Source organism: Aplysia californica, unplaced genomic scaffold (assembly GCF_000002075.1).
Source record: "Aplysia californica isolate F4 #8 unplaced genomic scaffold, AplCal3.0 scaffold00147, whole genome shotgun sequence".
In the NCBI taxonomy this organism is placed as follows: Eukaryota; Metazoa; Mollusca; class Gastropoda; order Aplysiida; family Aplysiidae; genus Aplysia; species Aplysia californica.
Window position 1 is genome coordinate 333,785 of NW_004797417.1, and position 24,868 is coordinate 358,652.

At 39.7% G+C, this 24,868-nt stretch overlaps 2 protein-coding genes across 2 annotated transcripts in view; one reads left to right on the forward strand and one right to left on the reverse strand.

Moving 5' to 3' along the window:
- Window positions 1–16,421, forward strand: part of LOC101856261 (tumor susceptibility gene 101 protein) — a 22,058-nt gene extending 5,637 nt beyond the window's left edge. The window contains exons 2-11 of the mRNA XM_005097137.3: window positions 1,466–1,550; window positions 5,087–5,152; window positions 6,844–7,007; window positions 8,082–8,226; window positions 9,772–10,098; window positions 10,971–11,101; window positions 11,690–11,782; window positions 13,115–13,248; window positions 14,682–14,784; window positions 16,110–16,421. Coding sequence (XP_005097194.1) covers window positions 1,466–1,550; window positions 5,087–5,152; window positions 6,844–7,007; window positions 8,082–8,226; window positions 9,772–10,098; window positions 10,971–11,101; window positions 11,690–11,782; window positions 13,115–13,248; window positions 14,682–14,784; window positions 16,110–16,199 — 1,338 coding nt within the window. The 3' untranslated portion in view covers window positions 16,200–16,421. The remainder of the gene's footprint in view (window positions 1–1,465; window positions 1,551–5,086; window positions 5,153–6,843; window positions 7,008–8,081; window positions 8,227–9,771; window positions 10,099–10,970; window positions 11,102–11,689; window positions 11,783–13,114; window positions 13,249–14,681; window positions 14,785–16,109) is intronic.
- Window positions 16,422–22,933: 6,512 nt separating this feature from the next.
- The window catches only part of LOC101860649 (histidine triad nucleotide-binding protein 1), a gene marked incomplete in the record, with an annotated part of 15,956 nt that continues 14,021 nt past the window's right edge, over window positions 22,934–24,868 (reverse strand). Inside the window, 1 exon segment of the mRNA XM_005097157.3 lies at window positions 22,934–24,077.

Consider the following 24,868-nt stretch of genomic DNA (forward strand, 5'->3'; position numbering starts at 1 on the left):
TAGAGGGGAGAGGGGATTAATAATTTGGGGAAAGAAGAATAATTAAACATGAGGAGAAGTGGATTTGGAAAGTGAGGATAGGGGCAGAAGGAAAAGAAAAAGAGGAATTCCACTTCATATCCATTATATTCCCGTTTCAAGTAAAGTAATGTATAATTTGTGTATTTGTTTCCCTAGTGTTCACAAAGTCTCCTCCACCACCACCCCCTCTCCCGCCGTCCCCACCCCCTCTCCCCTCTCTGTCTCTCTGTCTCTCTCTCTCTCTCTCTCTCTCTCTCTCTCTCTCTCTCTCTCACACACACACACACACACACACACACACACACACACAGGCCACTCCATCCGCAAGTAACCAAAAAATCTTGAGAACGGAACCGTTCGGAGAAATAGAGTTCAAGTTTATTTTCCCAAGCGTTCGGAGAAATAGAGCCGGCCTTTTTTTAAAGGCTACCTACGGTTTTGTTTCCGATTGTGTACATAATGTATAAATGTCTATGGAATTTGGGCGGGACCACTTCTCCCGAAGAGAGCCCTACATCGTCCTGTTTGATTTTATAGGCCCTATAGATCTAGAAGAATCTATAGTGAGTCAGCAAATTAGCCTAAACAACAGTAAGTAACAGTCAGCCAAGTTTGTTTCTCTAGATCTAATCTACAGTCTTGTTAGTTAGATCTAATCATCTAATCTGTGTCCAAAATTCAGTGTACGCTCTAAAAACAGAGAGTAAATCCATGTATGCTACATCATCCTGTTTGATTTTATATAGATCTAGACGAATCTTGCGAGTCAGCAAATTAAACAACAATAAAGTAACAGTCAGTGTATGATGATCATAAAATCTCTGCTTCTAATTTAATCTTCTAGATCTAATCTTTCTCTTCCTTTTACGGGGTGCCCATTAGGGATGGGGTCGGGTCGAGGGCAATCGCCCTACTGGTTGCCCGAAAACCAACCTATTTGTTTTTTAGGTGGCGAGTCGGGTGCGATCGGCTCGGGCTTGTGCCACGATAGCCGCAGCTTTGCGCCCTCAATCTGGCTAGCAAACCTCCCTGACCACACCAGATCCCCCAATGGGCACCCCATACTAGAACCTATTATTGACAGAACGGCTTTAAGGATTATTTTTGGAGGTACCAGACATTCTGAAAGAGATTCTCACTAGTTTTTTTAAAGTCTTAAACTTTGCTAAATAGGTGGTTGGCAGGCTGTCTGGTGTGGTTTGCTCCTTCTTTCCTATCAAACATCTATCGTCTTTATCTCCCCTCCTTCTTTTTTATGTTTGTTACTGTACTCCCTTGTAACACCTCTAATCTTCTGGCGCTCATTTCATCTAATGCAGTTGCGAGCGCTGTAAAACCTCTACTAAAAAAACAAAAAAACTTCTAATACTTGCTCTTTTTACTGTCAGTTGAAAATCCTTTGAACAGACTTATCATATCTCTCTAAATTTGTTTTTCATTTCAGTACAAACACCCTGTGGACACAAAGACAGAAATCATCAATACCATCAAAGCATACAGAGATTTAAGACCCAGTCTTGAACCATTTGGTAAGCTCTTTAACTCGAAATTAAAAGTTTTTTACTTTTGATTATAAATTGAGAAATGATGTCCAGAGGGGATGCATTGCAACTTTTGACTGTCTAACAAGTTGTCAAGTGAACAAGACTGACGATGTTACTGGACACTTTTGGAGGTTGTCTGTCTTACTGTTAGTCAAAATAGAACTGGTTGAACATGAGTCTTTGGAAAACAGATGAAAGGATGACAAATTTGATGAGTACAGTCGAAATTGTTCTCATCATTTTTAACCCTATCCGTACGCCTGGGGTCATTTTGTACCTCATGGGTTGCATTCTTCACATTTTAGACTACTTCTAGTGTGAATCTCTTTGAAACTTTCAGTATTTCTCAAAAAATCATTTTGACAGACTGCTATGCAAAGCGTGCGGACGGGAAAACGAATAAATATCCTCTGGAAAGTGGTGGCACAGAGTTTCCCACGTACATTGATACAATAGTAAAACACGACGTACGGATAGGGTTAAGGAGGAAAGTGATTGTCTTAGACGCTTGGATGTCTTGGGTAGTCTTTATATAAAATTTGAACAGCATAAAAGAGAAAGGGTTGGAAATCTAATAGTCGTTTGGACAAGTGGCTGTTCGAACAGGTTTAATTATATTTACTCATTAGCTTTTTTTCTGATTACTCTTCACCTTTGCCTCGTAGGTTTAAAAGCCAGTGGTTAGCAATGGCAATTGGGCTGGCGTTCGTGGTGAAATTTTGGTCCCTGTTTTCGGGTGTATTTTTGGACTTGATCGGAATGTAGGTGACTAACTTTTTCATATGATTATGCGGTTGCGAGCGCCGTAAAACACTTACTCCCCCAAAAAGAAACTCTGTTGGCTCTATGTCTGGACCAATATGAATGAAACTTAGCAACCTATCAGAAAATGAGGCAAATACTTACATTTTGATCATGTGGACGTTGAAGTCTATTGAAATTTGTACACATAAATTATCCTATATTTTTGGTGTCAGAAACACTTTCGTATCGGGTATTCTGTAAACTATAACAGGACCCCCCAAAAATGGATATCCGGCCCCCCCCCCCCCCCCCCCCCAAAAAAAAGAAAAAAACAAAACAAAACAGAAAACTTCCAGATTTAAAATTATTTTCCACCAGCAAGGAGTCAAAAAGCAATGAGCCTGAAGCTATATGACACTGAAACTACCAGGCAACAAGCCTGAGGCCAAAAAAAAATTAAAATTAATGGGTAAGGTTGCTTGCCAATTAAAGCTGAAATAGTAATCAGTTGTGGTATTCCAGACAGGTATATTGATAAAGAAGAGCCAGTGGTGGAAAACAAATTTAAATGGGACTGGTGTATCACTAAATACATTCATGGAGATTAGAGTTAGCTGCAGATGAGAAAAAGGCTCAGAGAATGAACACTCAAGTTCCTTTGCCAAAGGTAACAAAACATAGTTTAAACGATCTTGCTTCAAAAATAGTCACAATTAGCAAGCAGAGGTCTATCCTAGAGCACAACCTCAAAAAGAAGAAGATCAAAGAAGACAGGCCCTCCAACCCAACCTCTGCAAAGAGGAGGAGTGAATAGAGGTGGGCAAACCCATGTCTTATGAATGAAAATAGCTGTATATAACTTCAAAAGTGAATATAAATGCATCTTTCATTTTTAAATGCATAATTTTAGTTCCTCTCGTATTGTACGAACTTTGTTAAGTATGCCTTAGCAGACCATATTGATACCTGCTCATGTTTACTATTGAATGTGAAGGGTATGAGAATAAACGAGCCAGATATTTAAATTACACATATCTATAGGGTGTATGATCTATTTGGACATTTGCATTGTGAAAGTTTCAGAAGTTCAGGGTTTTTTTTCACCCCCTACTATAACTCATATGGAACTTGATTTTCAACGTCGAGAAAGCAAGAGATCTATCTTTCCTCTAGTGTCCTCATATTTGGAAGTTTTCTATGTCAAGTAGCAGTTAAGAATTTATCATAAATATATCACTACCCCCCTGTCCCAAGTGCCTTGACACGGAGACCAGCCATTTTCCCTGCACTCCCTCTGCAAATGTATGTGACCTACAAATCCCTGCTGGATTATTCCAAGTCCGTTCATTGGTCATTTGAAATAGGGCAATGGTGGGGGCACCCATCCAGTTGTTTTTCTCTGTTCCCCTGAAACACAGTGGGAGTGTTCACATCTCAACAGAAGAAAGAAAGGTTTTCAATTTACAGCATGTCAGATTATTGAATTATATTAATTTTATGGTTGGCATGGTCTAAAGTCATCAAAGAAATTTTTGCCATTATTTAGTCACGCTGCCCACATATTCTTAAAGATCCCATATTGTGTTATGATGCAAAAATAAAATGCTGTTATCGCTGCACCCCTCTTTCTCTAAATTGTAATATGTACGCGAGTATTTTAATTACAACAAAATAACTACAGAATGGTAAATCATGTCAGCAGAAATGATTTCTCCACTCGAGAACACATTGAGTAGCCAAGTTTCTTTCAAATGCTCCCAATTAATTACTGAGATGTCAATTTTCTTACAAAATCTGTTGTTACGTGGTCCACTTTTTAGGAGTATTTTCCCATATGTGGGTCATCCATGTTTTGCCGCACTTTACAATTCAAAACTTTTTTATTATTGAACCGATTCTTTAAGTCAAAAAAGCCTCAAATGCTTAGAATAGAAAATCCTTTCTTAGAAGTTCCAAATAAAAGAGGGCTAAAACGGAAAATCAATTTTTCATTGACATTGCTACAGTGGTGGTCAGTAGAATGAGGGCAGAGTCCATTTACAACTTGGTTGGTCAATTTTGTGTGATAGTCTAGATTTTTGCCATATTGTGAAAATTAGCCTCAGGTAGTGCCCGTGGGTGGTTTGCTCCTCCTTGCCTGTCTATCAAACATCTATTCTCCTTAGCTCTCCTCTTTCTTTTAACCCCCCCCCCCCCCCCCCTCCCCATGGCCGTGCCACTGACTGAAGCGTCTTTAGGCCATTCCCAAAGGGGGGACATTTCTCGTTCTTATGCACTGCACTGCAGAATTGTAAATGGGCTGATTCAACAATGTTATACTCATAACTGTGCCTGAACTACAACAGGGAACTGCTACTTTTTCGTTTCTAACCCTTACTATCGTCATTTTCCTCTACTTCTTTTGTATGTTTGTCACACTCTTGTGACCTTCTCTTTCCGGGGTGCCTTGAAAGTCGAAACAGACTTTGTGCTGTTGAAGCTAGAGAGGTGAGCAGAGTAAGCCCAATTCCCTGTAAAGACTTCTCTGTTGTTGACATCCACCCCTTGGCGCTCATATGACCTTATGCAGGTGCGAGCACCGTAAAACCTCTACTAAATAAAAAAAATTAAAAAGTAGTATGTTACTCTCTTGTAATACCTCTTATCTCGGGCACTTTTATGACCTATTTGTGTTGAAATTAGTGTAAAACACGTACTGAGACAAACTAGTGTTTTTTGCTCTTCTTCTGCATGTTTTTTTAATGAATGGACACATGATATTTAAAAATTGTTTTCAGTGTTCAATGATGGCACCCAGAGGGAGCTGGTTCACCTGGAAGGGACAATACCTGTGAACTATCGGGGTAAGTGGGGCTTTCTTATTTTGATTCTCAAGTTTTTGTTTTTTGCATTGGCTGCTGTCAGCTGATCCAGCAATTTATCTATAAACATATTTGGCAACTTGGAAACACATGTATCACTTTTCCCATAAAACTTCTACAGCTGCAGAGTTGAAAGTTTGCAAGTACCTGCAAAAAGATTGATAGGTCCCCAGTCCCCATGATGGAGCCGGATTTTTTATTTATTCTTTTCCTGAATTTAGACAAATGTATTTGACAAAAGTTCCCGTCCTTCTTTGGCTTTTGTGAATGGGAAATGAAACAAATCTGCGTAGCTCTCCTTCACAACGGAAGTTCATTACTGCTCTTTAACGTTCGCCTAAGAAACACGATTCAAGAGATGGTGTGAGAAATTTTCGAGACTCACCTGTAGTACGTGGAGACGTGATCCTCTGTATCATCTAAAGAGTTGTTTTTAATAAAGGGCCCAAAGAGAAAAGCTTTTTTATTACTGGGTCAAGATTTATTTTTTTAATTTTTATTTTGTCGCTAGCCTGTAGAAGTGCCATGCAAAGTTTTGTTGGCATAGGTAAATTTGTCAATGAGCTAGAATTGTTTTTAAGGCTGTCAGAGGAATGTGAACAAGCTATAGACACTGCCTCTGTAATTTTGAGGACGTCGATGTGTTCCTTTTACAGTGTAGCAGCCCTTTCGTGGATTATTATTTTCTTAGTGTTTTTTTGTGATGGTGTAAGGCGAAACCTGTATATTGTGATTGTGAAGGGCAAGACAACAATACACTAAAGCAATGTAGATCAAAAGAGGTGTTAATCAGCGCAGACCTAATCTAAAGCAATATAGATCTAGAAGCCAGGTGTGACTGAAAGGCTAGACAGCTATGTAGATGTAAAATGCCTCCGCGGCATAGACCAGTAGGAGCAGTGACGCCAAGGCGTCGACCCCGAGCAAAGCTGGGTACTCGGCTATTTTGTTATAAATGATTCTATTCATTCATAGTAGTAACCTTTACGTGTTTTGAAAACCGGTCTGGCAGGGATAAGATAAGTACAGTTACAATACTTACTGGTGCTGTTTTTCTTTCCTTGGCCAACAGGGCACTGACTGTAGTGTCTTTAGGCCATTCCCAAAGGGGGGACATTTCTCATTCAAGTGCAGTAGAAAATGGGCTGATTCATGTCACGCTCATAACTGTGCCTGATCTACAACAGGGAACTGCTGCTTTTTCTTTCCTAATCCTTACTATAGTCATTTTCCTCTACTTCTTTTGTATGTTTGTCACTCTCTTGTGACCTCCTATTTCCGGGGTCCCTTGATAGTTGGAGCAGACCTTGTGCTGTTGAAGCTAGAGAGGTGGGCAGAGTGGGTCTGATTCCCTGTAAAGACTTCTCTGTAGACACCCACCCCTTGGCGCTCATTTGACCTTATGCAATTGCGAGTGCCGTAAAACCCTCTACTATAATAAATAAAAATTGGCCAACTGGGGTTTTTTTTCTTCCTCTTTCTATTGTTATGAGTGACGATATGTGAATATAAGACATTTATTTGTGAGCTTTTTACAAGAAATGTCTCACTCGCATTTTAGCTGACCAAAGTTTCCTGGGACAGTTGAAGGAGTGAGGTTTTTCCATGTATGTTGTTTGTTAAGGTATTCTTTTACTCCTTTGATTAAAAATGCATTTTTTTTCTATTCACAGGGAATGTGTACAACATTCCAATCTCCATTTGGGTGTTGGACACACACCCGTACAACCCGCCTATGGTGTTTGTCAAACCGACAGCTTCCATGCAGATCAAACCTGGCCAGTATGTCGACGCCAACGGCAAAGTGGACATGCCTGTTATCAGAGACTGGAGACATGTAAGAAAAATTGACGTCTCTTTAGTTGAGGGTCTACTGGCCTACGGCGGTGTACCATAAGTTTTGCCTGACTGACCACGGTGATAACAGCGCTGGGGGCATGTAGATCAAAGATGGTGACATGTACAATTGAGGTGTGTGAGTGGATGGGTCGCTTCGTTTTGAGGTGTCATTTAGATTTTTTAAAATTTGTAGGTTGTAAAGATTAGGATTTACAAGTTAGTCGCGACAACAAGTGACCAGACAGGACTTTTTAGAAGAATTCAAAGGGCAACCACCCACCCCCACCCCCCACCCTCCTTTCCCAACAAGCTACAACCACCAAAACATGATTTTATGCCCAAGCCTGTATCAGAATCGTCTCAGTAGACCTTCAACGAAACCAGAAATATCACAGTAGACCTTCAAATAAACTGGCACCAGAAAACTGTTGTTGTTGTTGTTAATCCAATCGCCTTTGCACATGTGCCCTTCAGCTCATTGGCATGTTAAGAAAAAGGTGGAGGTCTCCAACATTTGTTCTTTGCTGCAATGTAAGTATAAGGTATTGTCTATGGTAGGGACGGGAGGAAGAAATTGCCATTGGAGATCCTGTAGTTTGGGATATTCAAAGAGCAGGTGCGGGACTGTCTAAGAAAACTTGAGAGGAGAAGAGGGAATGCTGGTAGACTGGATAAGTGCAAAGATATCTGAATACTTTGAGACTTAATCTACACTCTTGTGAGTACTTCTTTCATTGTACCTGAAGAGAAAAAAAAATGAGTAAAATCTTTAAGCACTTACAACACAAATAGGCCATTTAAATGTTGAAGATTTGAGGTGTTACTAGAGAGTAACATTTGAAGAAATGAAGAAGGAGAGATAAAGATGGTAGTTGTATGATAGGAAAGAAGGAGCAGTCCACATGGTAGCACCCGCCAACCATCCACTGCTCTGTACTTAAAAGTATGAATTACTAGCTGTATGTTTACTCTTTTAACTTTTGCAATGAGTGTTCTTGTATGGGCTCCATGAAGACTTGTACCAGATATACTGTCACGTATTAGCATGTGATTTCTCTCTACTTGTCCACAGCCAACCTCTGATCTCTTGGGATTGGTGCAGATTCTGACCTTCACCTTTGGCGAAGAATGCCCGGTATTTTCCAGGTCGGCCAATCAAAGGTCTTCTAATCAGCCTTTGACCTATCCCGGCCAAACACCGTATCCCAGCAATCCAGGTCTGTTCCATTTTGAAGTTAGCAGCACTCCCCCCAGTGTTTCATTATCTAAATTGTTTCAATGGGAGCATTTTAAAAAAACAACACACTTACGTTTCCTCCTGCGTAGAACGTCTGTATGTCCGTCTTTGACATGACGTGGTCTCATAACCATCGTCTGTGGTGAAGCGGTTAGGCACTCTGCAGTCACAGACATAAGATGTGAGTTTGATTCTTATGTGGGAAGAGATGTAAACATTTTCACTAAATTCTCACTAAAACTTTTTTGTGAATGTCAATTCAATCCAGCTTTACATAGAGTTAAGTTTTTTAAATTCGAACTGCAAAGTTTTTTCTGTCGAGTGTAGAGTCCAATAAAGTGGTGCAAGGATAGCAATGGGAAACTGAGAACACTTTCGAAGACAAAGAGAATATTCAACAATAATTTGACATTTGATCATATTTGGATCTAGGACCAGAAAATAAAAATACTGTAGCGAGTTTCCCAATGGGGGAAGATCTGATTCAATGTATTCAAACTAATGAGGAGTGAAATTGTGTCTGTTAATTACCATTGCTTTTCTGAATCTGTTAATTTACTCCTCTACTCCGAGTCTGTTAATTTACTCCTCTCTTCTGTGTTTGTCAGTTTACTCCTCAGTAAAAAAAAAAAAAAAAAATGACTGTGGTAAATAAAAATACAAACACTTTTAACACACACATACATATGTGTGCGCGCCATCACACATTTACACATCATATTCGCTCTCACAAGATACAATTCATAATATTACTTGAAGCAAGCTCTGCTGGGTGGTAACAACTTGTACTGTGATAGCTTGTCACTCTTTTCCCCCTTCTTTGTCGGTGTTACTACCTGATTTTTGGCCAAAATATCTGAAAATGACCTTGAATTTAGCCAAAATGGGACATTGGCGGTAGGCAGAGCTGAAATAATGAATGTTTCCTCTTTTAAAATTGGTGATGGGGGCTCTTTTGGCCTAGAGGTCAAGATATTCACCTCTCATTCAATAGGTCCCGGGTTCAAATTTGGATAGCAACAGAAAATTCTGTTCTCCTTTCGCATCCTTTCTTGCTCTCTAAAATTGTTATGTCGTCTGTTTTCGTCTCCACTTTCTGCCCCCACCTACTCACCTCCTTTGCCCCATCCTCTGGGCTCCTGACTCTTTCTGCAGCCTGTTTACTGCTTCTCCTTGGCTCCCTTTTACTGCTGTGTTTCTGATTCAGCCACACCCCTGATCTTCTGGTAGGATAGATCTACACCTAGCCTTCTTGGACAGGGGCAATAAGTCTCGGAGGTCCCATGTGCAAGTTGCACACGTTAAAGATCCCTTGGTGGTCCAAAATTGATAAGAGTAGGCTTCAGCCGCCACTGGGGCAAAATTCAAAATTTCCCAATAACTGAAAATGTTCGGTGTGTCCCTCACTCCTATGACCTTATGCGGTTGCGAGGGCAGTAAAACACAAACACAAACAAAAAAATAAACAAATTGGCAGCTGGCAGTGCTGAAACAATTTTTCCTTTTTTTGTTTTCCTCACACCAGCAGGTGGAATGCCTATGCCGGGGATGCCGCCCTACCCACCAGCGGGCGGCGTGGGAGGCCCCAGCTACCCCGGGTACCCGCCCTACTCCACACCCAGCAGCTACCCGAGCGGGGGCGGCGGAGGCAACCCCCCGTACCCAGCTTACCCGCCCACCTCGCAGAACAACTCGTACCCCCCGGTGTACCCCCCGGCCTCCGCCAACACCCCCTACCCCAGCCACATGCCATCGCAACAGCCGCCGGGGCCGCCCTATCCTGGCTCAGGGGGGGGCTACCCACCCTCCCAGTACCAGGCTCAGCCTCCCTACCCGACCGCTAACAACGTTGGTAAGTTTGGGCCCAGGCCTTTCTTGTTGAGATGGATTCAGAAGTGCCAGTGTTCCCGGGATAAATCGGGGAAATCCGGATTTCTGAAACTATCCGGATTTATCTAATGCTTAAAATTTATTTATGCAATGGAGTCAATTGCTGGACCTCCAGATTTTCTTCGATGCAGCCAGGATTTGGGTTTAGAGGTTGCTGAAATAAAGGAGGACAAAAATTATGGGGGATTTAGTTTTGTTTCAGTTTACTGCTGTTTGCGGATTAACTGTGTTTGACTTAAGCGGACTTCACTGTATTTTAATCTCTTTTTGCTTGTCATATTGCACTTTATAAAGAAATAGTCTTGATGCAAGATGTATAACACTATGTGAGAAGGTGTGGTGAAATCAGATGCTCGTCAAAATAATGAATTCATAGAAATCAACCCTGAAGTAAAACCAAGCTGTGCTGTGAATGAACATAAATACAACCAACGTAAGTCCTGGGAGCTCATATGACCTTATGCACGGGCGAGCTTTGTAAAACTCTTACCAGACTAAACTAAATTCCTCTTAATTCCTAATTCCGAGGGTTTAAGAAAAGTCTAAAGGCATTTTTGTTCAACACTATCCTCTCCCAGTGAATTTTGTATGCAAGAATTTAATTGGCCCTGGAGTAGTGTGTGTGTTGTTAAATGGTCTCAAAATGTGCATTTTGTGTCCTTTGATTCGTCAGTCAAGTTAAGCGACATTTCTGCATTGTATAGCGTTTTCGGCCATCTTGGATTAGGCGCAATATAATTTCCCTTTATTATTGTTATTATTAATATCATTATTATTGTTATTATTATTGTTATTGTTATTATTTTCATTATAACTCAACTACTGGTTCCCCAGGCAACAGCAACGGCCTGTCCCAACTGACCCCGGGCGGCACTGTAACGGAAGACGACATCCGTGCCTCCCTCCTGTCTGCCGTAGAGGACAAGATGAAGAGAAGATTACGGGAGACGTTTGCCCAAGCTCAGGTTTGTTGCTTTCTGACTTAAGTTGTCTCCCTGCTTTATCTGGAGAAAGGGTGGAAGGGGATCAGATCTAGTCAGTTTGTCAGTGTTTTAGTTACGGCGTCTTATCAGCAGCTTGCACTGTATGCTTCCCGGGAAGCAGGGAATATTTATTTGTCGTGTTCAAGAGTCTGATGACATAGTAATAGTTGTAAAGCGAATAGAGCACGCTGCATAGTGGATGTGCGCTATATAAATACCGTTATTATTATTACTTTAGTGTTTGAAATTGTTATGATTTGTTATGAATGATGAATAACACAATCCTGCAAGTCACCAGATTTTTTTTGGGGGGGGCCTAGGTACAAGCCCTATGTGCTTCGTATACGGAATGAACAAGTTTGTCTGGATAAGATAAGATATAGGTTTCTGTGGGGTTGGGTGTGTTGCCAAATTTTAATTTTTCGTACCCTGCCCACATTTTTCTGACAGTTTAGCTGGGCTGATCGACTGGTGAGGTATTACTCTTTAACCAAAAAGACAAAAAGCATTCTCAGGTTGTTACCATACAGCAAGTCTTGCAGTCAAGTATTTTAACTGACAAATTTTCAGGCTGAGATGGATGTACTGACAAAGACGCAGAAAGATTTGACTCAAGGCAAGCAGAAGCTAGAGACCATTATCTCTGATCTGGAAAAAGAGAAGGTAAGTGCTGGCACGTTTTGTTTTTTAATTTTTTTGGCTTTGTTTTACCTGCGATAGCACAATTTAAGTTTGTCTTTCTGGTCTATATTTGCTACTTGACTACTTGGTACAGTTGAGGTGGCGTGGTGGTTGGGGGGGGGGGGAAGAGAGAATGTATGGGGGAGGATGGAGAAGGGGAGGAGAGCACACTGCTGTCATGGTGCAGTGATTCAAGATAGTTTATCCCTCTTTTTTCATTATCTGTTTGGAATATTCCAGCTTCTTTATGGAGGCAGGAAACCAGTCTGGATCCCGCTAGTGCCATACTAATTTATAAAACGCTCTCAGTTGTACCAATTTATGACATGCAGTTGCTCTGATTTATGACACATTCAGTTGTACCAATTTATTACTCTCGGTTATGCTAATTTATGACACTTTCAGTTGTACCAATTTATTACACTCTGTTGGACAAATTATTATTTGTAACACGCTCGGTTAGGATTTTGCTAAAGTTATGTTAGGCTCCATGAAATAGATGATCCTCTTAGGGCAGTGCCACTGACTGTAGTGTCTTTAGGCCATTCCCAAGAGGGGGGACATTTCTCGTTCAAGCACAGTAGAATTATAAATGGGCTGATTCATCATGTCACGCTCATAACTGTGCCTGATCTGCAACAGGGAACTGCTGCTTTTTCTTTCCTAATCCTCACTATTGTCATTTTCCTCTACTTCTTTTGTATGTTTGTCACACTCTTGTGACCCGCTATATCCGGGGTGCCTTGATAGTCGAAGCAGACCTTGTGCTGTTGAAGCTAGAGAGGTGAGCAGAGTGTCCGATTCCCTGTAAGGACTTCTCTGTTGACACCCACCCCTTGGCACTCATATGACCTTATGCAGTTGCGAGCACCGTAAAACCCTCTACTAAAAAAAATAAAAAATCTAAGTATGTCTACTTTATTGGGGGATGGTGTAAGAAATTGTTTCTTTACAATCTTGCACTGTCAGAAACATTGATGGGTTAGGCATTAACTTGTTAACCCTGGAATTGATTTCCATATTTTGACGGATTTGATTTTTTATTTTTACATTTCGGATGGACTGACACTTTCACAACATGTGCTTAGACTCAAGACAAAGAACGGGAAAAAACAGAAAAAGGAAAATAACTTCCCTTAGAGAAGCTTTGTACAAAGTTTTATTCGCTTTCGTAGCGTTTAGATGAGAAACTGATGTATACCTGTGTGGATCACTGTAGCCACTGGGGCATTTGCTTAGGTTTTATTAATTAAGCCTGTGAATTCCGTTTGTCTTGAGGATGTTAACCAACTAAAATTTTGCCTTCTTTCACAGAATGAAATTGACCGTAATATACGCTTGCTGAGAGAGAAGGACACGGAAGTGAAAGAGGCGGTGCAGAAGATGGAAAGCAATGAAGAGGTGGACATTGATGAAGCTGTGGTCACCACAACACCTTTGTACAGACAGTAAGTCATCCGGCTCAGTTAATTTGCTGATCGTTTTATGCCCCCCAACACAATTTTGGTCGTTAAGGAGGCGGGCTTCTTGAGCCCCGCCCATCGGAGCTACTCTGGGCTGAGCAGGATACAGCCTCCCAGCCTATAGGCAGAGCTACAGAGTAATAATAATAATAACTGCATTTATATAACGTATATCCATGCTCAAGAGCATGCTCTATGCGCTTTACAACTATTATTACCCCAGCAGACCCTCTGAGAACACTCAGAAACATTCTCTGCTTCCACGGAAGCATACAGTGCAAGCTGCGGTTTTCATGCGCTCAAACACTATCAAACTGACAAGATCGTTCACTGTCCATAGCCGGGTACCCATTTCCACCTGGGTGAAGTGAGGAAAATTTGTGCAAAGTGCCTTTCCCAAGAACACAACGTCGGGCCCCTGACAGGATTCGAACCCACGACCTTACGGTTGCGAGTCCGAGAGCCTAACCACTAGGCCACCGACGCCACAAGGCGTGATATATCTACATTAAGTCCCCAAGAAATGTTGTCTGGGCTCCTTGAACAGTTGACTGTGATGTATTTTAAGCCCTGGGGGAAATGTTATCCCAGAGTGAGAGGACAGTTGTCTGTTTTGGGTCTGTACTCTCAGGCTGTAGAAAAGATCAAACCCCAAACCCATGAAATGTATTGAGTGATAATTCTGCATTGTACAGCACTTACAGAAGATGAGATTGTTTCAGAATGCTATCAGGTCTGCTTGGGTAATGATATAGATTGTGAAACGTATAGAGCTTGTCTGTTTTGGGTCTGTACTCTCAGGCTGTAGAAAAGTTCAAACCCATAAAATATATCTGTACAATATGGAAGTGCTCAAAACTTCAGGGTTTTGTAGTAATGCAGTTTTTCTTCATGTTTAATACATTGTAAGATGCACATTTTGTGGGCCGTTTCTGTATATATGGTCCAGAGGAAAGTTCTAAGAAGAAGGGATAGAAATTTGAGATGATACACAACGATGAATATGTCCATTGTATATTTCAGCATACAAGGTTTTGGTTTCTTTTCTCTTTGTAAAGGATTGCATTTCTTCTTGATGGGAAGGAGGTCAGTAACTTATCCCCTAATAATACAGTATAGAGAACAGTGATGCTGACCCCTCTGTAACAACTCTAACATATTGTGCTAAATATGTCGGCTGTTCCAGATGTTTGGGGTGGCTGGCTGGCAGGTGCTCTGATGTGGTTTGCTCCTTCTTTCCTATCAAACATCTATTGTCTTTATCTGATCTGTCCTCCTTCTTTTTTGTGTTTTTACTCTCTTGTACCATCGCTAATCTTTGGCACTTATATGACCTAATTGTGTTGCAAGTGTTTTAAAATTCTTTCTAAAACAAAAGACATTCCGTCCTAAATTGTTGTCGTTTCTCTTTCTTACAGGTTAGTGGATGCCTTTGCTGAAGAGCAAGCAATAGAAGATGCTATTTATTACCTGGGGGAAGGTCTGAGGAAAAATGTGATTGAACTGGAATCGTTCTTAAAGGTAAGTCCAACAAATTATATTGTTTGTAAGCTGTTCAAGTGTTCTAATCCCGGAAAGAGAATTTTTTCTGGAGAGAGAAAAAAGCGTTTCATTCTTTTAACTATTGTACCTAAATAAAATGTATCTTTTCTTGCTTTTTTCAAAGTTTACAATCAGAATTTTAATAGTATGCCTCTCAAGCTCATGCATCTGATACCTCAGATTAAGAAACTGCAATGAAATGAAAAGATATTAAAAGATATATTGGGGCTTAGTATGTCTGAACAGCTGGCTGATCATATCTTCTTCCTCCTCCTGTGAAGAAAAGGCCAAAGTCACAGAAGTGAATACAGCTTTCCTTCCCGCCCAACTAAAAAATACTCTAGTATCTTGCCACTGTAACATGTTGACTGTTCTTTCATTTGGGCACAAAAATTTGCAGGCACTTTCATGGACCGGCAAATTCTTCATTAGCATGGAGTATGCTGAAATTTCTTCCCTCTCATCCAACTTTTCTTTTTTGTCCATTGTCTTTTTGTAATCATAAAATGTTGCTTTTCACCAGCATAGGATGTTGTTTTTCATAGCCATAGAATGTTGCTTCCTATTTCTGCTCGGCTACTGAACTGAGATCTGGCACACTAGATGAATTCTTTACAGTTAAAGAGAACTACTTTTTCAGGGATGAATAATTTCACATTTGCTAAATTCCTCTTCTTTATTCTGCTCGCATTAACTCTCATTTTCACTCTTTGAAATTCACTGCCCATTTTCTACTTTTGCTTCATATTTTTATCTAAATCTCCAAACTTAAGGCCTAGATTGATTCTTCAAGGAATTTTTTGGTCAGTTTAGCCCTCCTTAATATTTCTTTTTGGACCGACAGACTGACCATACTCAAACTTGCTTTACTGACAGCATGTCCAAGACAATCACCTGTACAAATAACCACATTCCGCTTCCACTTTCATTATTTTTCCATATTATGATGATACTGTCCAAGACATCTACCTGTCCAAAAAAACCAAAAAAACAACCACTTTTCTCCTCAACAATAAGCATCCTTCACGGTCATAGTCATCATCATCAATATCATCATCATTATCAATATCACTGTCATGGTCATCATCATCATTGACCAAACAATTCCCCATTGGCTTGTTTGGTTTTCCGTGAAGCATAACACTTTGTACCATGTCACATTTTTACATAACTTGCAAATCTGGGCACTAAAATCAGGACACTGGACCCCCCCCCCCAAAAAAAAAGGTAGCTTTCATGTACAATTTGAACTTTATTTAAAATCTTACATCAGTTTTGATTCTTTTTCAAATTCTGTTTTTCAGCGGGTGCGAGAATTATCTCGAAAACAGTTTATTCTTCGAGCCACTATCCAGAAGTGTCGTGAAAAGGCCGGACTGCCGCCACTGGTGTGATGGAGCTGCTCTCTCTCTCTTCCTCTCTCTCTCTCTCTCGTCTTTTCGGTCACTCTGTCGCTTCGGATCCCCGTTATTGTAACAACACGTTACTGCTTTTGCTACAACTACTAGTCGCACCTGTGTTCCAGTCTTTCTCTTTCTCCTTGTTTTGCCGCTTGGCCAGTCTGTCATTTTTTTTTTCTCTCTGACTTTTTCTCTTTTTTTAACCTGCCTTTTGCTCTCTCTCTCTTTCTCTCTCTCTCTCTCTCTCTCTCTCTCTCTCTCTCTCTCTCTCCCTCTTGTGTATGTATATGTCCCTGTATATCACTGTTTAGAGTCTTTTCATCAATGCATGTTTTTCCTTTTGAAAAAAACAGAACTGTTTTTTAGTAAATGACCTAAAGGTTTTCATCTGATTTGACATTTATTGATATCTTTGATTTTGATTTGACAGTTTGTATATTTGTAGTCTCTCAAATTCTTTACTGATGCAAGATTCAAAAGTAGAACAGTTCTCAGTCTCTGTCTTACAGTGGAGTCCACTGGAACAAACATGGTTAATATGACTGAAAACAGCTGGAACACAAAAAAAACCCAAAAATTCCCACTCCCTTTTTTTTATGGTTCTTCTATTTGGGCATCCCGTTTAAACAGTAAAACTCAGCTGAATTGAAGAAAACTCAGCAGACCCGTAGGTTTCCGTTTAAGCAGACTCTACTGTACTTTTCTACATTGGTGTGGCTATGTACAGAAATATTCTAACAAGTTCTGGTGACTTTGTACAGAAATAGTTCAACTGTGGGTGTACAGCAAGGAGAAAGCTAAGGTTATGAGATGCTCAAGGGAATGCGAGAGTAACGTATTATGTTTATGTGTATGTATTATTGTATTTGTGGGGTACCGTGATCGTCAATGTCTACCCCAGGCCCAACATCTGAGAAAGAGGATTATCGTGTTTGTGAACGGGTGGTTGGAAGGCGCCTCTGGTAGGTCCTACGCACTTCTTTACTTTCCCCTCTGTTGTTTCTGTCTATTGTCTTACTTTTTCCCAGCACTGAATGACCATTGTTGAGTCAATGTGCTTCTCTTTACACACAAAAAAAAAGGCGAAACAAAGAAGATTATGGTATAATTTGGGGCACAATAGTTCCCATCCCATTTGAGCAAGTGGCACTGGGCTTTAGCGGGTTATGTCGTGTTGACACGTTGCTTTGCTCGGAGACTTTATTTATTTCTTCTCCACTCACTCTTAGAGAGCAGCTGCTTGGAGGGTACCATGGATAGGTCCTACTTCTTTATATTCCCTCTGTTGTTTCCCTTTTTCTCCAGTACTAACTGACCCTTCTATTGCGTCGATGTGCTTCTGTTCACTCAAACAAACAAACTGACCGAGAATGGAATTTACACGGCACTCTGTCTTAGTTTCTATAACGTAATTCCTTTTGTGTAACCTTTTAGAGGTGAGGGAAACAAGAAAAAGTATCACAAGGGGGCTCAATCTGGCTGTCTCCGTCATGTTATGCACACAAAAAATTCTGAAATTATGCAAACCGAGCCCAAAAATGTGAAATTATGCAATTCTGTTAATTTTAACAAAGAATGATAAAGGAAAATAATCAGAAATTATGGGGGGAAAAAGATCAAATTTTGCTAAATTATGCGTGGTGCATAAAACCACACAGGGTCAGATCTAGCGATGAGGCTGCATGTTCCGGCGAATCACACAAATAGCCTTTGAGCGTTTGACTCTGCTTTGTGTAACTCCAGTTCTGAAACGTGACTGAGGCAGACAGAAGGTTTAGGGTTCAATTCTGTCCTGTAGAACCCCGGCCTGTTGTGTAACTGTGGTGGAGGACTGGGGTTTGACTCTCGTCCTGTATAGCTCCTCTCGTCACTTGTGTAACTGATTAGAGGTGGAAGGTAAGGGTTCGTTTTTGTACCGTGTCCCAGTATCGTCACAATTGTGAGGCAGCGTGGTGGAATCAGGCTCTCGTCAATTTTTGGGCTTTGAGTTATTGGTATCATCTTAAAGCTTGTTCATTTGTCTTTGTTTGGATGAAGAAAAAATATCCATCTATCTTCAATAAAAGTGGAGATATTTTGGATTGAAGGAGGTGGGGGTCACCTGGTTTAAGAGGTAAAATTAGTGAGAAAATGGCTGTCAAAGCTAGGTAAATTCCAAAGCTGGAGAGTCCATAAAAACTAAATTTATATTTTTGTGCCTTTAATCAACGTTTTTCGGTGAAATCCTCTAAGGAATGTGTTTGTAAATGGACATAAAAGGTGTTGAGCCGAAAAACAAAAATTTGATAAAAATTGCTAAGCGGGGAGAAAACTGCTGTTTTCTTTGATTTCATTATTTTGACGACAGCCTGATTCCACCACGCTGCCTCACAATTGTGTCCTGTACAGTGTTTTGAATAAGGTCACTCAAAAGATTCTCTGTATAGTGTGCTTGTGTATGTATGTGTGAGTGTGCGTGTGCGCGCATGTGTATAATGTGTGTGTGTGTGTGTACGTGTGTTATTATGTATGTCGTTGTCCAACTTGTACATGGTACACCATTTCCTCACTGTGAGACTAAGTATGTCGGATCGAGGTGTCAAACACACCAGAAGGAAAAAAAACAAAAAACCTAATGTTTCAAATATATTTCTTGTAATTAATTTCATTGTTGTTTGACTTTTGTTTTCCTTGCTTGCAGTAGAGAGCTTGATTCCAGCAAAAGGTATGCATTTGTCCGCTCTGTTCGTGATTTTCTCATGTAATGCTGTACATACTGACTGTAGTTAAAGAAATGTTTTGTGTTGCACAATACGATAACATACTTGTTGGCTTATTTCAAATATATACTGAGCTTTTGAAGCAGCGTCAAGGATGTGGTACCTGTGTTTAGTTGGACGCTGTCTGCAACAACAAAAAAATGGAAGGAGAAGATTGTGTGGTTCTTGGGTGGAAATGTTGTGGGCTTGTTCGCGTTTCACAAAACCGTACTGTTTTTTTTGTAAATTGTAATGACCACATGACAAAAATGTGAATTGAATGTATGTTTTTGCACAGATGTGCCTGTTTGTGGTTTTTAAGGATAAGATTGACTCCAAATTAGTACTGTTTGTACCAATCTGGGTTTTTTTAATTTTTTTTTTTTTTAAATTTACGTGTTTGCTTTGATTTTTGTTGATCAGTTTCTTGACAATTTTAAAAAATAATACACGATTCAAACTTACCTTCTGGCCTTCAATCGCCATCACTAGATCTAACTAAACAATGAACTTTTATTTGTTTGGTTAAATAGACCTTGTAGTGAGGTGACAATTGCCCAGTTATGAGTTAACAAATTTGGAGAGGAAAAGCTTGATGCAAATGTTTGTGTTTGAAAAACTGATGATACCTGTTTGTTGACCGAATGAATAAACGAATGTCATCCTGACATACTGGTGCTTTATAGTATAGGACTATAGTACACGAGGGATGTAGTGGCAAGAGAGAAATGAACAACGTGTGTTTGTATGTCCCCACGATGGTTCAGGCTCCAACCAGTTCTCATCTTATGTTTCTTGTCTGTTAGATGCACTTTATTAGTAACATGTTCAATTGATCTAAAAACCCAGAAAGCAAAATTCTTCAGGAGAGAGAAGAAAAATTGTCTGTCTTTTAAAAACTACCCAAATTATGTATGTTTTCTCTTGCTTTTTTTTTTCAACATTTAGAATTTGAATTTTCAAAAAAAATATACCTAGAGCACATGCAATTGATACCACAGTGCCTCAGGTTAAGAAAGTGCAAACATTTTTTTAAAATTCAAAATTCTGGGCTTGGTTAACCTGAACAGCGGGTCGAAGACTCATACAGTTGGGCACAGATAGCACGAATACAGAATACAAAAAATTCAAAATCACGGATAGCTTGTACTTGTACAATTTGCCAATCCCCGACTGATATCTCTTTAATGTTTAGTTACCCGTTAACCCGAACTATGCGTCAAACGAGTTTGCCAATCCCCAATATGTTTGAGTTATCCTTGCCCAACTGTTGTATTGTTTTCATTGTGCAAAAATTTCGCTGGGTTTAATCTTGAGCGCCTTATGCAGAAAGAAAATATGAATCGTTTGTGTGATTGTTTCTTCTGTTTGGTGCGTCACTGTCTGTGGAGAGTTCTTCTAAAGTGTGAGAGGGAACTTGTGTGGTGTGTGTGGAAGTGCTATGCTAGCCAGCCTGAACAAGCTGTTCTTGTTTAGTGAATGAAGTGAGCAGTAGTGTTAAAAAAAGGGGGGGGGGGGGGCTCGCGTTCTGTCTTTCGTAGATTTCAGTCTGTCGTAGATTTTTTCTGCATTCTAGTGATTTCTTAGGTTTGTGAAATTCAGCAGAAGACTTAACTTTTGGAGGGTTTTTTTAGGACTAGAAGTAGAAGTTTTACGATGTACCTACAATTCAACAATTTCGTGTTCACAAAGCAAAATTGCTTGTTCATTTCTGTTTCTGAATAGCATGGGCAACGTGTTCTGTATACACCATCATAATCATAAACGTAATTGGTTGATGATTTCTTTACCATATGCTTCATATACTTAATTATGTTAAGATTCTAAAGCAACATGATTTGGCTGATCGCTTTGCAAAGTGTTGCAATGACAGTCTGAAGTTGTTTAGAGAAAAATGTTTGTTCTTGACATTTTTCCGTGAATAGGAAAGTGGTCAAAATAGTGTTGGTTCATTAAACCCTTTATCCTTGCATGCTGCTTGCCCAGTGTTCCTTGGGTGGCTTGAGTCTCTGTGGGGGTCTTGAAACGTTAATTTGATTTTGAAAATTATTGTCTGTTCATTCGTTTCATATTTTCACAATATATGCCGCCGTGCAGTGATGGAGTACATTGCGATGTTTGCTCAAATACTGTCCCAATTTGAAATTAGCTGGCTTGGCCACTGTAGCTCTGCTTTTTGCTTCTTTTTTTTTTCCTTAAAGCACAGGTTGAATTTTGTCTGAGATTAGATGGGAAAAAAAGCAGTGGTGATGGATTGGACATACTCTGTGGAAGCCAGGCATCTGTACAACAAAGAAAGTGTTGGATTGAAACCCACAGTAGTATAAGGCCACGTGGAACCTGGAGAAGAGTGGCAAAGAATGATAGACAAAAAAAAGTGGGAAGATGTGGAATAATGTTAAATATCAAGAGGCCAGCCTAGGAAAGGGAAAAGTGGAAAGTGTTAATTCGGGGCCAATACCCCGATGCAGGGTAAGGAAGGCAGTGATGATGATGATGATGGATGGAATAATATAGTTCAGAGCAGTGAGGGATCCACATTACTACATGAATGCTAAACACATTTTCTTTTTTGTGGACACTGACAGTGGTTGGGATCTTACGTCCCAGGACTACTATTAAGAAGAAGATCTTTCCTTCACTGTATGCATTCCACACTGTTTAATTATTTCGAACTCACTAAATTGAAACATTTTAGTTAATTAAGCTAGTGTACAGATGTGTGTGTGATAACTGCTAATGTATGCCCATATATTTGCATACTGATTAGAATTTTACTGATGCAGTCTTTATTGTAACACTGGTATTTTGCATTGTATGTTTGTATGCATTTTTAAAAATAAAATATTTCTTTAAGAAACAAGAACTTTCAGTATCAATACTTGGTATATTATGGTGTAAAGTTATGAATATTTTCAATACACTTTCTTGTGTACATTGATGAATAAAGGTATGTGCAAAACAGTCATTTGCTATGGCCTTCTACTTCTATGTAAGCAGCAAAAAAGATTGGAAAGTTTCTGTGTATATTACTATTACTTCATGTGATTGTTTTTCAAAAACTGCATCATAATTTGTTAGTGGGTGGTTGGCAGGCACTCTGGTATGGTTTACTTCTTCTTTCCTATCAAAACATCGATCATCCTTCTGTGGAAAGTTGGGTGTGAAAATGAAGTCCGACACTCTTTGTTCGGCGTGAGTGGCAGTCTCATAGTCATATATCCGGTTTTCTAGGCTTGCCTTATGCAAGCTGTGTAGGCAGCCGCGAAAATTTCCTCTTGTGAAACTTTATCTGTCAGCGTGTTTCGCGGATCGGAGCGTGCGTTTAGAGGGAGTGACTGTGCGTTTGTACATCTTAATTATATAGAGTAAAAACCCGTCGTATGTGGAAAGCGTGAGTTTGAGCGGAGCGTGCTTTTGTATGACGTGCGTTTAGCAGGAGACTACTGTATGTCGATGATTGGTGGGTGTTCTTGTGTGATCTGCTCTTTCTTTTCTATTGGCAAATTGTTCAATTACTCTTCTTAGCCCGGAATGCAAAATCTTTCAGAAGAGGAAAAACTGTTTCATTCTTTTAAAATTGTGCTCACATAATGCGTCTTTTCTTGCTTTTTTCAACAGTTAGAAATTGAATTTCAACAAAATATTTCTTAAAGTTAAACTGATACCACAGATTAAAAGTCAGCAACTTTTTAAAAATGCTAAATTTTGGACTTAGGTCATCTGAACAGATGGCCAACAATATGTTAAATTGTCAGTTAGTTTTTTTAGTTTTCGTAGAGGTTTTACAGCACTCGCAACTGCATAAGGTCATGAGAGCACCAGAAAATTAGAGGTGTTACAAGAGAGAAACATAAAAAAGAAGAAAGGGAGATAAGGACGATAGATGTTTGATAGGAAAGAAGAAGCAAACCACACCAGAACACCCACCAACCACCCATTGTCTGTTAGTGCTAATGTTCTGTCTCACAAAATTTTAAAAACATTTCATTTATTTATATAACTTCTTTATTCTTGTTTTCCAGCAACATTTCATAATATTCCATTCTGAATAACATTGCATAAAGTATGCTACAGAAAACAATGGTCAAAAATACATCATAAATCCAATCAGGCAATACCAAGAGAATAACCAATTTCCACAGTAAGTGCTCTACAGACAAATACTTTGGTTTATTATTATATAATAAATCAAGTTTATCCATACAAAAAAAAGACATCACAGAACACAAGCATTACCTTTACTTTACCCTCCTACGTCTACTGCAAATATAAAGAAAAAAAAGAATGTCTGCAATGCTCTCTGAATTCGAATTCAAATTTCTCTCATAATGTCATTTGAAGCAAATAAGAAGTACGGTAGTCTGGTATTTGCTAGAGACCAAGACAGAAACTTGAGACAAACAATAGGTGAAGCACCAATGATCCGTTTCTATTCGGACAACCTGACAGTACAGCACGAGGGGCAACAGTAAATGTAAAAGACAACAAAAGAAGAAAGAAAAAAAGAGCAACTACTCACACAAGTACATAGGCCTATAGTTTATACACAGACCTGTCGACCAATCCGAGACAACAAACAGGAGTTTTCCTTTTAAAAAATCCTCCCCCAAAAATTGGAGGGGAAAAACTGGGAGTCTACAGAAACCCAGTAGATTAAGATGTTACAAACCGACCCTGGTAAATAAACCAGTACTGCAAATACACACAAATAAACGGATATGAAAATGTGTATTTTCATGACATTTTTTAACGATAAGCCCAGCTAATGCTGAAAATAAACGCAAATGAAAATGTGTATTTCACATAATTTATGAAACAGAATTTGAGTAAAAGTCAGACTCGATGCAAACCCGATCGGGATTCGTTGAAAGGCAAAACAAACAAAACAATATAAAAAAACAGAGAGCCCTGACTTGATCAGAGAACTGGCCAGATCTGGAAACATGCTTCCCAAGCAAAGGCCTTTTCCCAAATGCCAAAACAGGAGGATCATCAGGGTGAAAGTCGGTTCTCTTGAATTCTCACACAAATATATCACAAGACGGGGGTGAGTTTCCTCATTAACTTCTTTCTTGAATTTCCGATTTCACATCACCCGACAGGCACAGCAGTCCCTTCACAGGTCTCTTATCTAAAAAAGATAAGCATTCAAACCCCAGGTTAGAGGGAGCAATAATGTAGGACCATTGAGATGTTACATCAAAGAAAATCAGTTCAGTTCAGTCAAACAACTAGATTTTTATCCCTGGGGATGCAATTCAGGTTTCATAACTTTTCTTATAACTTTCTTGACTTTCCAAAAAAGAGCATTCATACATTCCTAACAACAAAGTGGTACAATGTGGAAGTTACAAAATAGACTAAAACAGGTTGGTAGCAAGGAAACAATTGTGCTATTATTACTGTTACTATTTAGCATGAACCAACAAACCAATGCAAGAGGCACTGTATAGGCCTACTACCTTCTGTCCTTGTGTAAGGAAAAATAAATTTGTCTGTAAAATTCGGCAGTAACCTACTGTGGGCAGAAGAACTTTCACTTTCAGTCAATTTTATACCAAAGACATACCCAGGGAAATGATCAACCAAACTCCTTTGATTTAAGAGAATATAATGATTTAAATAATAGAACATTGAATGTGTTTTTTCACCCTGCTCATCTCAGCACAAGAGACACGTAACACATAGCATCCCCCCACCCCTCTCCTACCCCCAAGTTTCTGTCAGAGACACATAACACATAGCATCGCCCCTCCTCCTACCCCCTACTCTCTGTCAGAGACACATAACACATAGAATCGCCCCTCCTACCCCTCACTCTCTGTCAGAGACACAAAACAACCGTATTTCCTCACATCCTCCCCCCCTCAAAACCAACTCACTTTGGTATCATTGACACATAACTACTCTTCCTCTTCAACC